Source organism: Coturnix japonica, chromosome 7, assembly GCF_001577835.2.
Source record: "Coturnix japonica isolate 7356 chromosome 7, Coturnix japonica 2.1, whole genome shotgun sequence".
Taxonomy (NCBI): domain Eukaryota; kingdom Metazoa; phylum Chordata; class Aves; order Galliformes; family Phasianidae; genus Coturnix; species Coturnix japonica.
Genome location: NC_029522.1, coordinates 10,817,652 through 10,830,694, shown reverse-complemented (window position 1 = coordinate 10,830,694; position 13,043 = coordinate 10,817,652). Strand labels below are relative to the sequence as shown.

Below are 13,043 nucleotides of genomic sequence, written 5' to 3'. Positions count from 1 at the left end.
TTTTTGTACTGAGGGCTCCACACCTGGACACAGTACTCCAGATGGGGCCTCACAAGCTCAGTCCTGCTTAGTATATTTTCAACGCAGTACAGATACAAGAATAGACAGGCAATGTATGAGAGTTAGCAAGAAAACTGATTTTTATGGGATCAGGCAGAGATTCAAACATCAGTAAGGAAAGAGAATGGTAGCACCTGCTAGTCACACCCTGGCATTCTGTACAGCTGTGCAATTCAGCGGGTGCACAGCTGTGCTTGCATTTTTGCATAGACATCAACTGTACTGTTCTATGAAATACATGCTCTCAAAGATGCCTAGCCACTGAATACCCCAAATGCTCTCAGAACACACAAATACTTGCCTGCTGGGTTCATATTCTGCTTCCTGGCCACCATGGCTTTAGCTGCACTTTCCCAGGATGTTGCAACAGCAATGACATTTTCAGGCTTAATGGATGGGCCATATGTGATAATCATCATCGCCTTAAGGTTTACAAATGTTTTTCCCGTTGAAATTATTCTGACTCCACTCTTGGCATTATTCTCGATCAGGGGAGCATACACTTTACAGATCTCACACACTGTTATAATGCAGTTCTCAAGGGTTTGGGTGTCTCTTTTTGGAAGGATATCATCAAGAACAATGATAACATCAGCTTGAATAAAAGCTTTATCCAACTCAGTGTGCCCTGAAATACCACGGAGGAGTGGGAATGCCATGTCTTCAACCTCCATTACAATATCAGAAAGACACTCCTTAAACTGGACAGTATCAAGCAAATGGATACTGATTTCTGTGGTCATTCCAAACACATCACCACTTGCCAGCAGAGGGATAAGCTGACAGCAGATTGGAGCTGATGCACTGATTAAAAAAAAAAGGATATAGATAAATTATAGTTAACCACTGTACACTGCTTGTGCAGAAGCATTACATCAATAAACACGAAGATCCTGCCTTTGCATTTGATTATGTCTAAAAAGATAACCAGCTTGGATCCTTTATTGCTCTCCCAGTTTAATGTGTGAAAAATAAAAAAGTTGGAATATTCTTCCATTTGAAGTTTTTTCATCCTATACATTTCAAGCAATGTTGTCATTTAAAAGTGTCAATAAAGAACCATCATTTTGAAGGTTTTTTAAATTTGTTTCTTTGCTTTATGTATTTTTGATGGGAGTAGGGGAAATACATACATTTCTATAGCTAAAACTGCAAAAGACTATTGAAATATTTCCAAAAATATTTAATGTAAAATAGTTGCATTACAGCTTATTTTGTAAATACTTGCTTTTCCACAAGGTGATGTGGGGGGCTCACTGACACCTGTTCACATCAGCCACTTACACTGGAACAAAATGCAATGAAACTAGAAATAGTTTTCAATTCATACACTGAATGCTCATGGTGAGGGATGAGAGTCCTAATTCAGATCAGCAGATTACATGGATTCACGTATAACTTCAGCTGGTTATACCTCATGTGATAAGGAAAATTGTATTCTTCTGAAACAGAGTGAAAATCGTACTCTTTTCTACTCTAACCTGGTGATCCAGATCTGCAAAGGGTTGATAAGACTTCTCAACTCTTCTTGCTCTTTTTCAGACTCCACATATGTTTGTAGGTTCTCCTTGGCGATGTCCAAAATTTCCTCAGTCGGTATCGTTGAGGTGATGCCATAATAGCGCTAAGAACAAAAGCAGATGTTCTCTAATAAAATGACAGCTCAAACACAGCAAGGGAACACTGGAAAAGATAGCTTTTACACTTGAAGGAGGAATAAGAACCAGCAATGCTATAAGGAGATGTAAATGATGGGTTTACAGTATTAAGAATTTCTCGCTACCTGAGCATGTTCCAGAAATTCATTAAGTCCTCCCAGAAGCAGACCCTTGCCTCCACGGTCCAGCAGTTCTCTCCAAATGATTGGAGACCATTTGTGCTCCCATCCATTCATTTTACAAACATCCTGAAGCCACTGCTAATGCAAACATCTCCCCAGATGGTTTTAATATTTGTTCGCATGTTAACATTTATATGTTACAGTTATACACATTTTTTCCTTTCAATACATAATTACAAAGTGTTTAAAATTTATCCATACACCAGCGTTCCAAAAAAAAAAAACAAAAAAAAAAACCAAAAAACAAACCAACAACAACAAAAAACCCAAAGGCAGACTGACAAAAAGTTACACTGACATACTATAATATTCCAGCAACATAGCAAAAGGTCTAAGCAATTTCCACTTGGCTTTACTGCTGTAATTTGCTCTGTTCTCTTAGTGATATTGAACACAGAAATGCTGCAATCTACAAGGAATCCTGAGATTCCTTGAGAATGTAAGTAGATAAGAAGCAGATACCCTCTGTGGGACGAAAGTAGGCTACAGAGGTTAACTGCTACTCACTGGGGTGTCAAGCAAAATATAATGGGTAAAAACATCACAGTGCTGTCTGTCTTGTTAAGTAGTACTGCATTTTTTCCCCCCATTCTTTTTTAAAGTGTCCACACAATATGCAGCAACATGTAAAAGTGTCTTCAAGTAGAATGAACAAATGGGAATACAGCAAAGTACTCAGAGACACCTGTCCATACTGTAAACAAATACGTGAGATTCAATTTTATGCTCCTATTGTAATGCAAAGCCCTTGAGTGCCAGAAATGCTCCTGATGGCAAAGCAAGCATATACAGAACACGCAAAAAACTACTGAGCAGCAGGCCGAATAGCTACATATGCTCAGTAAGAAATGATGAACTTCAGCTTCCTATCAACTAAATATACATGGCTCTCATTTTATGCCCATATCCTGTGGTAAGACTGACAAGAAGAGCAGAATCACAATGTTCAAACTCTCTTTCAGGTTGGCACTAGCAGCCAAAGGCTCTGCCGTGCCTGTGCTTGCCTACCCACTTGCTAATACAGAACAGTAAGACTCACTAGAGGTGAGTACCTGGACCTGTGCTCCTTACCTGCCACTTGTTGGGGTGCCAAACCACCTTGTGCACGCTGAAGGCTGGCAGCTTAGCCTGGAGGTAGTCAGCCAGCAGCTCGGCCCTGGCATACTGTGGGCAGCCTGCCCTACCTGCGGGAGCACAACAGCATGGCTAAAAGAATGCTCTGTGATGCTAGCTGATACAAACAAGTCTAATGCTTTTTGAATGGTTCCAGATTCACACAGAGCCTGAATGACCAGTATCACGCAAGTCAGAAAGCATCGGGGCAAGTAAATTAACCTGCAAAGAAAGGGTAATTCCAGAGGCCAAACAAGCCTTAATTCAGTAAGAGTATTTCAACCAACACCGAAGTGTTACTGCACCGCACCAGTGAAGGGCAGCACTACAGGGAGAGAAGCTTCCCGGTGGAGTAAGGTTTACAGAGCTGACTCGAAAGCGGCTGCGGCGGGGTGACGGGCAGACAGCGAGCTCAAGGGAGAGCGAAGGGGCGAGAGGCGGCAGAGGCAGCGGGGACAAGCGCCCGCCGCAGCCCCGCACAGCCCCTAAGTCTCTTCTCACCCGCCAGCACCAGCTTGGCCATGCCCGTGCTGCGCCCAACGCTCCGTTTGCCGTTGCGCGGCAACACACCGAGGCCGTTTGTCCCTCGCCTCTCGCCGTAGCTCTCGCGAGGCTCGCCGAGAACGTGCGCGCGGAGGGCGGCGGGGTGTCATGGCGGCTGGGTGTCATGGCGCCGTCCCGAGCCAGGTAACCGCTGCTCCATAGCAGTATAACTTAAGAGCCTGTATCAGCTCCACTTGACTTACATCAGTGACTTTATGTTCTTTTTCCAGGCCGCTTTCCTGGATTTGCTCAGATCCCTGATCCTGAGTTAGCATTTCACACCGATGTGCAAGCCGCTGGCACAGATGAATAATAAGATGGGTTACCTGTTGAGTGCCGTCAGGTACTTGTGTAGGCGCAGCCCCGTGCCCAGACCATTGGCTGCTACAAACAGGAGTGCTGTATGGAGCGGCAGGCACTGGGATTGCCTGCAGAACGTCAACTGCAGGAAGTTGTTCCTAAATACTTTTCCCTCTCCACGTGGATCACCTCTTCGATTTCTGTCTCAAAAGGCAGATGTTTTCAGTGCAGGTGATGAAGTACAGCAGGAAAAGAGTAGAGAGGCTGTGGTGAGCAGGCAGGCTCCACAAAGCTCCTTGGAACTGGAGAAGTTGGAGGGCGATGTGCAGAACTTCAGAGCGAAGACGGTGCTGGATCAAAATGAACAGTTCTTTAACAGACTCGATCAGTGTGCCTGTCCTAGCGATGTACTGGACTTGGCCTCAGAGTCTGCTGTCTCCTCTAAGCAGTTCACAAACTGTATAACTACCATTTGGAAGCTCCTGAGAAACATGTCAGAAGACCAGAGGCGCTACGAGAAGCAGCTCATCTTTGAGAACCCGGCCTTCGTCAGGCTTTGTCAGCAGCTGCTGCGGGACTCCAGAAGGATGACACGGGGTGACCTGGTGTTCAGTCTGCACGCTGTGGTGAACCTCGGTGTTCCTCAGAACACTCTCTTGGTCCAGACTTTGTTGAGGGTGTGCCAGGTAAGCATCAAAATCCCTCATGGATGTTTGGGCTGAAACACCAGGGTTAGTTTTGGGAGGGTGTACAACATCAGGGAGGTTTGGGTTACATCTTCGCTTCAGCCTGATGTTCAGAGGAAACAGGGCTCCCTTAGTCTGTATGCATATTTAGTTTCCTTCAATTTTTAAAACCACTGCCTAATTTCACATGTGTAACCGAGAGAAGTCTGAAAAATTGTTACCCTTTCCTAACTGTGGAGATCAGTGGAGGCTTAATCATACAAACTGACTTCTGATGGGAAGACAGGATGACAGGTACAAACTGAGAGGCTTTCTTTTCAGAAATTGTTACTGATCTGAAGTAACGTAGCACTGTTAAACTCCTTTAACAGGAAAAGCTCAATCAACTGGATAGCCGCTGTATGTCAGTTTTGGCAACTACGCTAGCTGGGATGGATGAAGACAAGAATGTGAGCGCTCTTCAAGCTGGATTACAGTGAGAAAAATATCTTACACATGTTATTAGTATTTAAATCTTGTTTGAATATGTGTGTCTTTAAAAATCACATAGGGAATGTCTGTGCATAAAAGACGTGTTGTGGTTTTAGGATCTAGATGTTACGTGAGATAAAGGCAGTACAAGACAGTGATTTTTGGCACTGTCTTTTCAGTTCTAAGCAGAAAGGCTGCTGGTAGCATAGGATGTTAGACCACTCTGCAGCACTGCATATTCTGACTGGATCTCCACCACTGTGTTTTGTTTTGGTCAGGTTACCTTACCTGCCTCTGTTTTACCTGTGTGTAAAAAGGAGGTAATAAATCTAGTCTAAATGATGAAGTATTTTGATTTATCACAATGAGAAATACTGGTCAACAGCCGGGGACTATTTCCTTTTAATTTAGTAAGGAAAAATTAAGATGAAAACAAGTTTTGATTTTGTCTATCTATGACTGCAGCAAAGCTTTCTGGCAAGTGCTTTATCAGAGTAACTTCTTTGATTGTAATGATTTTCTCTAGGCTAATGAGATTAGTACGGTTATCCAATCTGCTGATTTACATGAGTTTCTTTTTACTGAGGCTATCACAAAACTTGCTGTAGTTTAGTCCTTTTGGTCTGAGTCAGGACCTGCTCTGAAGAGGTGGATGTGTTAGTGACACACAAAAAGCATGTTTTCCTGTGAGCTCGGGTACTCAGTTCTTGTAGGTAGAAAGCAGGAGATCCACCTATAGGCTATTCTCCTGTCTGTTTGAGGGAACAGCATCTGTAGCAATGAATTTCACAGCAATACTCTGCCTTAGACAGTGACCCTTTGTACTTCAGTTGTTGAGTAGGTATATTTAAGAGTGTTTCAGAGACAACAGTTATAATACTTCCCTCTGAGCCAGAAAAGGCAGTGCTAGGAAAACAGAACTCCTTCGTCATGCACTTCTGTGCTATGCTACCCTTGTGTCTCTGCACTCACGAAACAGCTTGTTCATTTTTTTGCACAAGGTTGCTGTCAGTGTTCATTTCTAAGTTTCCTGGATGTTATAAAACATACATTGCATTCTGTAGAAGTGTTAATTCCTCAGTGCTTAACAGCATGCACTTTTGCAGTTACCTGTAGTACCAAGGAAGGTGTTTCTGATATTCAGAGTTTGAGGGACAGCACTTAAGTATCAGGAAGCATTAAAGAAACATATATTTGTACCAGTGTAATGATTTCCAACTGCAACTACTTCATGCATAATTGCTGGCCTTGCAAAAACACAGTGTAAGGGGGCAAAGGAATTAATGCTTTAACTTGGGAATATACTAATGAGGGAAAATGGGGGTATTTACCTGTTTTTGCTGAAATAAGGAAACTGTCTCATGGCCTTGCATTTCTTCCTCAGATTACTAGTAGAGCAGCGACTCCCAAGCATCAGAGATATCTTTATACTGCAAAACTTGATGAAATGTATGGGAAAGAATACTCCAGTCTTTCTGAAAAAGAAATTAGAGGTAAACTTGTCTGGAAGTTCATTTTTGCTTCCACAGAGACTGCTCTTTTGCTTTATTTTATAAATTGTGTATGGTTCTTTCCAGGTGCACAAAAGAAATACACAAAGGTTTTGGTGTATCAATCAGGGTCCAGCTATATCTGTAAAAAGAACTTAAGTTGGAAGCTGGAAGAATTACCCCGTGAAAGGGAACAGATAGCAATGGGAATTGCACAAAAGGAGTAGAGACAGTAATATAGTTGTTCCCTTTCCTCTGGGTTGGCCACCCAGTATTTCACAAAAGAATGCATAGGCTGTACCCTGATTCCCTTTGCTGTCCTGTAGCTGGAAGACTGACATGAAACTGTATTTCCATTGTAGGTGCATTTTGTAATTTACCTGTCAATATGCACACAGTAGGAATATTGTTCTTTTAATATCCAATAAAGCTAGACTCATTTTTTGCTGTCACTTTTATTAGCCTAATCACTGCTTCTATGAATGAAGTCTATTCTGTGATCAGAGATGCTCTTCTGTGCCTCAGTGCACATTTATAGCTGGATGTTTGTATTAAAAATATGCTACTTAGTATGGGGTTGGATCGTGTTGAAGGCTTACAGTTTTCAAACACATTCAAACTAGTAATTGCAGTAATCTAAATGTCATGTGTGATAATTATATTCCTGTTACTTTTTGTTAAGAGTTAGCATAACGTATATATTCACAGCATTAAGAAATAAGTTTTAGTGAGACTTCCTTTATAAACTCCATATGAAGGCAAATTGCTGTGAACTTGCTGAGTGACAAGAGATCTAGAACACTTGATCTGCTCTAATTGCATTTTGAGAAATTAAAAGAACTTACTTTATGTTTTTCCTTTTCTGTTGCTCCTTTTTCTTTCTTGTAACTCTGAACAGGTTAAGAAATTTGGCGAAGTTTTGGTGAAAAGTTTTTTATAATAAAACAGTAGTAGTGTGTGTGGAGAATGAAGGATTTATTAAATTCTAATTCACTTTAGGTGGCAGTTTTGAGAGAGATCGACCACGTGACTTACCCGAATGCTCACCGTGTGTTTCTGGGTCTTGTTGCAATGAATTATCGTTCAATTCCAATCCTGAATGCCTGCAGTAAAAAGATCCAGGGTAAGAAGAAGCGTTTATTAAATTTCCCTTCCTTGTGCCAAGTTATTCCTCATTATTGTTTCACATCCCTTTCTTGATTTCCTTTTAAACTCAGGAAACATCTTTGTTTTAAAGGATGAGACAGTAATGTAGAGTTATTTCAATAGTGGCGAGATAGAAAATTACTGATGGATAACGATAACAAATAGTTGATGTAGTCTCTACCCTTTTTAACATTTCCTCGAATTATGCATTTTTTTTCTTTGATTTTCTTCTGTACGCATTATTTCGTAAAAAGAAGAGAAGGATAGCAATAAAAAGTAGATTGTAGTTAAGCTTTTAAAACAAATCTGAATGGGAAATAGATATTAAAAGATAGATCAGTGGACTGGTGCAGTTTGTTAATAGACTAAATCTCCATTGAGTTTTATATAGTTCTTCCCTTGTTAACTGAATTTCATTATAGCTGTCCTCTTTTCTTCTGCAGTCACTGTCTTTTATGACATGCGTGTTACTCATTGCAGCATATAGTGTAGGAGTTCAGAGAGAGCATTGCTTCTTGGTACTTCATCTTTTTCAACTCAGGCTTTCATTGATTTGTATCATCTGTTCTTTTTGCTTTTATGTTACAGAGAATATTCAGGATGTTCCGTTTTGGCGATTACTTCTTATTCTGGAAGGTTGTCACAGTCTCCAGTACCATAATGCAAAACTGTTTTCAGCAGTAGCAGACTATGTTAATTCCGTTGTCTATCTTTTGGACAAGAGACAGGTGAGTTTGAGACCAAGTACTTTACAGTAGTAGCAATAAAATAAGCAGTGTATGGTTCATTCTGTTTTACCTTTTTCCATGTATATCTTTGGTCTCTGGAAAAAAATATTTTTATGAAAGTCACTTTGAAATTCTTGCAGTTAATTTTCATAAATGCATTTCTCTTTGTTGACTTGCAGATTAAATTAACAGATAAAAAGGATGCTAAGGTTTTGCTTTCATTATAATTATTTCTTATTGAAAACAAAAGATCCACTTCACTTGACCTTATAAAAATGTGTTTTGTTTTAGATTATCCAATTTCTTTCTGCCTTTGAGACACTTGGCTTTCAGCCCAGTGAACTGATGGGTGTTCTTGCTGAGAAAATTACAGAGGACTCTGAATTCCTGGACTTGAAAAGCCTTCTGATTGTTCTTCGAGCGTATTCACGACTCAACTACATTCCCAGAGACCAACATCACTTGTAGGTTTTCATTTGAGAATGTCTGGTGTTACATAGCTGTCATAGAGCAATATAAGGAAATAAATGGAATGGCAAGTGGTATTTGATTCCACTTGCGATAAAGTCCATAACCTAGACTTATTAATCCATAAGGTAAATTTGCTGTGCTTTTAGTATTTTTTATATTACATAGAAATTCTTTTCTGTAAATGAAAATGGATGTTTCCTTGGAACTAGACTGATGAAGCAACTAAGTCTGTTGATAGGTAGCTGTAGCCTCAAAGATTCTAATGCTAGTGGTGGATTAAAGAACATAGGATTATACAAGAGATAATAATTTCGAAGTCGTACTTTTGAAATTGTTTGAAAACCACAGTTTGTATAGTCTTATTTGTTTATTTAGATACTTTCCTTCTGCTTTTGGGAAAGGTTTTACGAGACTCTTCATAGCTGCTTGAATAAGTACCTACCCCAGATTTCCAACACAGAACTGCTGAAGGCGGTGTATTCACTTTGCATCGTAGGATATCTTCCTCATCGTGCACTCGATCAGCTGCTGAAAAAGGACAACTTTGAAGAACTTGTGTCAGGTCAGGCCTTGCTTTGTCATATTCTTTAAAAGCATAGTGCACCTCCATACATAATTTGTTGTAATTGTGCTGAAGTTCATAATTTAGAAAAGACGAACTCCATTAGCATTAAACCTGACATTTGCAAGAAAAAGCTGACGCAGTAACTGTGATCTAAGTGACACCATATTCTCTAGCTATGTACTAGGGCATCACGTTTATTGTCTTGGACTCCATGCTGGTTACAGTTAAATAGTTTGCGCACAGATGGATATGAGATTAGTGAAAATTGTAGAAGTGTGTTGAGAGGTAAGGGTTCTATATTCAACAGATGTTCAGGCTCTTGTAAAAAATATGGGAGGTCTTAATGTTTGTAAACCAGCTTTAGTTCCTGGAATATGAACAGACTGTAATAGACAACAAAATGAAAAATGTTGTGAGGTGATACACTGGATGTAAAACTTTTGTATTCATTTTCAGGTGATCTTTACAAGGAAAGAAGGGAAATGATGCTTCACTGCGTGAGAACATGTATGGAACTTGATAGCCCTTCCTTCGTGAAGCCTGCATTCGTGCCAACTGAGAACTTCTCCTCATTAGTATCTGTTCATCTCAGAAAGGTTCGGGAGGCACTGCTAGAACTTCTGGGAGATGAGAACATGTTTCGGCAAAACGTTCAGCTGCCACACGAGTATCACATTGGTATGATTCCAAATTACTGTCATGTATGCTATTACTTTTTAAAGTAGATTTATAATCACTAAAATAATAAGGTGGTAACAAATCTGCATAAGCTACAGGCCAGTAAAAGGTAAAATTTTGAAGACAGTTATTTAAAAAATGATTTCTTTGATTGCTCAATATTATTTTCTAGGATATTCTGTAAATTTCAGTTTACTAAAACATTACGACTGCTTTTATTTACAAAACTAACTTGGACTTTTTGTTGAGCATCAGCAAGCAGATCTTAACTGCATAGAATTCCAATGTGTACAACTGGTTTTAGGCAATAGACATTGTAGTACTAAAGCTAAATTAAGAGCAAAAAGTCACTACCTTCTGTTCTCTTTTTTCTCCTTTTAGTTCTAGATTATGTGTGAGGTCAGCTTTCATTTATGAAATGAGATACAATCTTTGCAGGATGATCATTTAATAACATTTGGTTTCTTGCACATTTTGATTTGTATTTGCTAGCAAACCCAGATTACCAGGTTTTGTGTGATATTTGTACTCATTTTCTTCTCAGACTACAGGACAATCTGAGTAGGTTGACAGACTCAGATCAAAGTTTCCTTAAGATTGTATTTTCATAAATTTATGTCTGCAAGTTCAAAGAAAAACAAAAACAAAGCACCACTTCTTTTTTCCTGGAGGTGTGCAAGCTGTAGCTGCTTTTCCCTCCCTGCAACCAATCCGAACAACCAATAAATTGCTCGAGAACAGATATGAGAAGCACAGCAGTGACAGTGTCTGGTAACTTCTTCAAATGGGCTACATGGGTTGCTAATTGCAGATTCTTGCAGCGTTTAACCGTTTGTTGATTTGCTTTCAGATTTTGAAATCTGGATGGATTCAGACAGAAAAAAAGTGCTTTCAATAAATTCAACAGACAGTCAAGCTGACACAAGTGTTCAAAGGTGCCTTTTTTTTTTTTTTTTTAAACTAGCCAGCTAGTTTTGCTTATTTATTCTATCCAGTTATTATTTCTACTGATTTGCAGAAGCAAAGTAGATGGTTTCTTATTTACGCTCACAGTAACATACAGAAATGGCCACACATTGGTTGAGTTGAGAAAAACAATGCATTCAGCTCACTACCTTCTTCTGACAGAAGCTACTTTCATTTCAGAGAGCGGGTCAGACAATTACACAGGAAGGAATGTCTCAGCCTCCTATTGATACAGATTTTGAAGTATGAATAAAATCATGGGGAAAAAAAAAACATTATGGTATAAAATTCCAAGTACTTCTGTGTCCAGTTGAAAATAAAAAAAATCAGCTCTTCTAAGTCTCCAAAATTTGCATCCCAGTGAATATTTTAGCAATGAATTCAGCTGCTGAAATACTATATTGGAAAATAAAACATCTTGTGTGAGAAAAACCTCTTGCTAACTGAAGTGGGACATCCATCATTTCAGTAAGCCTTAACTAGAACTGGGTATCTTACAATTGTGTTCTGGATCACTGTACAGCAGAGTATTTTGTGTAATTTGCTTTAGCTAGTGAAAGGTGTAACAAAATCTGCCTGACTCCCAGAGTGCCTCTTTTCTTACCTAAGTAGGTTCAATGGCAAGAAGTAGCTGACCCTTAGTATTAGTAAATGATCAAAACAGGTGCACAAGCTATCCAAATGTAGAATTTAGAGTGAGGTATTTCCTTCTTATTATAGGTGAAGTAGAAATCTAAGGACTTAATCCTGCTGTAGGAGTTTGGGTAAATGTAAACTTTTGTGAAATATGGAGAAAGAGATAAAGAAATGTCTTAATATTTAGCCTAACAAAAAGATACCTGTGTATTCTGTGCCATTAAAAGACATCATTGAATAATTGTCTTATGGTTTCGGTTGTAGACTGGCTTTTCTCTTTGTTCCTCCGTCTGCTTTTTGTTTGGGTACAACACACCCCCAAGGGAAACTTGCAATGAAGAAGCGGCATCTAAATAAACTGGGCTATCATGTGATTCTGGTAAGAAGAGTCCTGTTTTCTCTTGTTTTAAGTCATATTATCAGCACAGCGATAAGAACACTTGTTTGGCAGAACAAGCTCTAAAGGGAATTATGAGCTTTCATCAAAGTGCTAATAGCACAGCATATCTACACAGAAGGTGGCTGTGTCATAAGGAACAGAGGAGCTCTGAAAGACAAGCTACCACTTAACACTGGCAGTGAAATAAATATTAACTTGCTCAGGAATTTAAAAAAAAAAAAAAAGAAAAAAAAAAAGCTAAGCCCCTGAATTGTTTGTATCTAAAATTCCATGCGACTTTAGCTTATTTCTGTGGGTTTTTTAATTGCTGTTTATTGTTCCTTTTTCTTTCTTTTTAAACATAAATGATTCTTCAAATTAACTTGCAAAATACAGCAAATCCCTGTGGCCTTGCCAGCAGTGAAGGCTTGGTTTACGGGTTTGTGGGACAGGGTAGGTTTGCTGCAGGTACTAAAAATAACGTTTCCTTTTGTATTCCCTTGTTCCAGGTCCTGAACAAGAAGTTTCAAGAACTGACAAATGAAGGTGCAGTTGAGTTTTTGAAAGGAAAAATCTATTCTGAAAATGTTTCCCCTTTTTCTGAAGTAAATTTGTGTGATAATAATTAAAGAAAGCCAACAATTTTACATCTCTTTTTCCTGTTTAAATAACAGACTGATTTTAATAGAAGATATAAGCAGTTTTTTGCCTAACTACCTATTACTACTGAAGTATTAAAGGTTTAGAAAAGCTTGTAAAGTCAACCACGTCTGCTGTTAGTGCAGGGTTTCTTTAGTGAAACTACTACTTGATTAACCTGAAATATATCCTGCTATCTATCCCTGCTGAAATGCCATAATTTTATAGGCAATTCCCCCTCTCCTGTTCCCCAAGTCAAACTCTCTCCTCATGAGCTACATCAGAGTTTTGAACTCAGAGTTATGAAGCACAGTTGGAACCTGGCTTACAAG

At 39.3% G+C, this 13,043-nt stretch overlaps 2 protein-coding genes across 2 annotated transcripts; one reads left to right on the top strand and one right to left on the bottom strand.

Annotated features, from left to right (window-relative positions):
• Window positions 1-299: 299 nt before the first annotated feature.
• Window positions 300-3,701, bottom strand: MDH1B (malate dehydrogenase 1B). Its single transcript, XM_032445824.1, has 4 exons — window positions 3,515-3,701; window positions 1,844-1,978; window positions 1,542-1,684; window positions 300-864 (listed from the first exon to the last, which is right to left on the bottom strand). The coding sequence occupies exons 1-4, from the start codon at window positions 3,680-3,682 to the stop codon at window positions 315-317; spliced, it is 996 nt and encodes a 331-aa protein (XP_032301715.1). The 5' UTR covers window positions 3,683-3,701; the 3' UTR covers window positions 300-314.
• Window positions 3,619-12,836, top strand: FASTKD2 (FAST kinase domains 2). Its single transcript, XM_015868213.2, has 12 exons — window positions 3,619-3,700; window positions 3,787-4,542; window positions 4,914-5,017; window positions 6,398-6,506; window positions 7,503-7,626; window positions 8,238-8,377; window positions 8,669-8,841; window positions 9,250-9,410; window positions 9,870-10,091; window positions 10,942-11,026; window positions 11,958-12,072; window positions 12,582-12,836. The coding sequence occupies exons 2-12, from the start codon at window positions 3,841-3,843 to the stop codon at window positions 12,699-12,701; spliced, it is 2,055 nt and encodes a 684-aa protein (XP_015723699.1). The 5' UTR covers window positions 3,619-3,700; window positions 3,787-3,840; the 3' UTR covers window positions 12,702-12,836.
• Window positions 12,837-13,043: the final 207 nt, after the last annotated feature.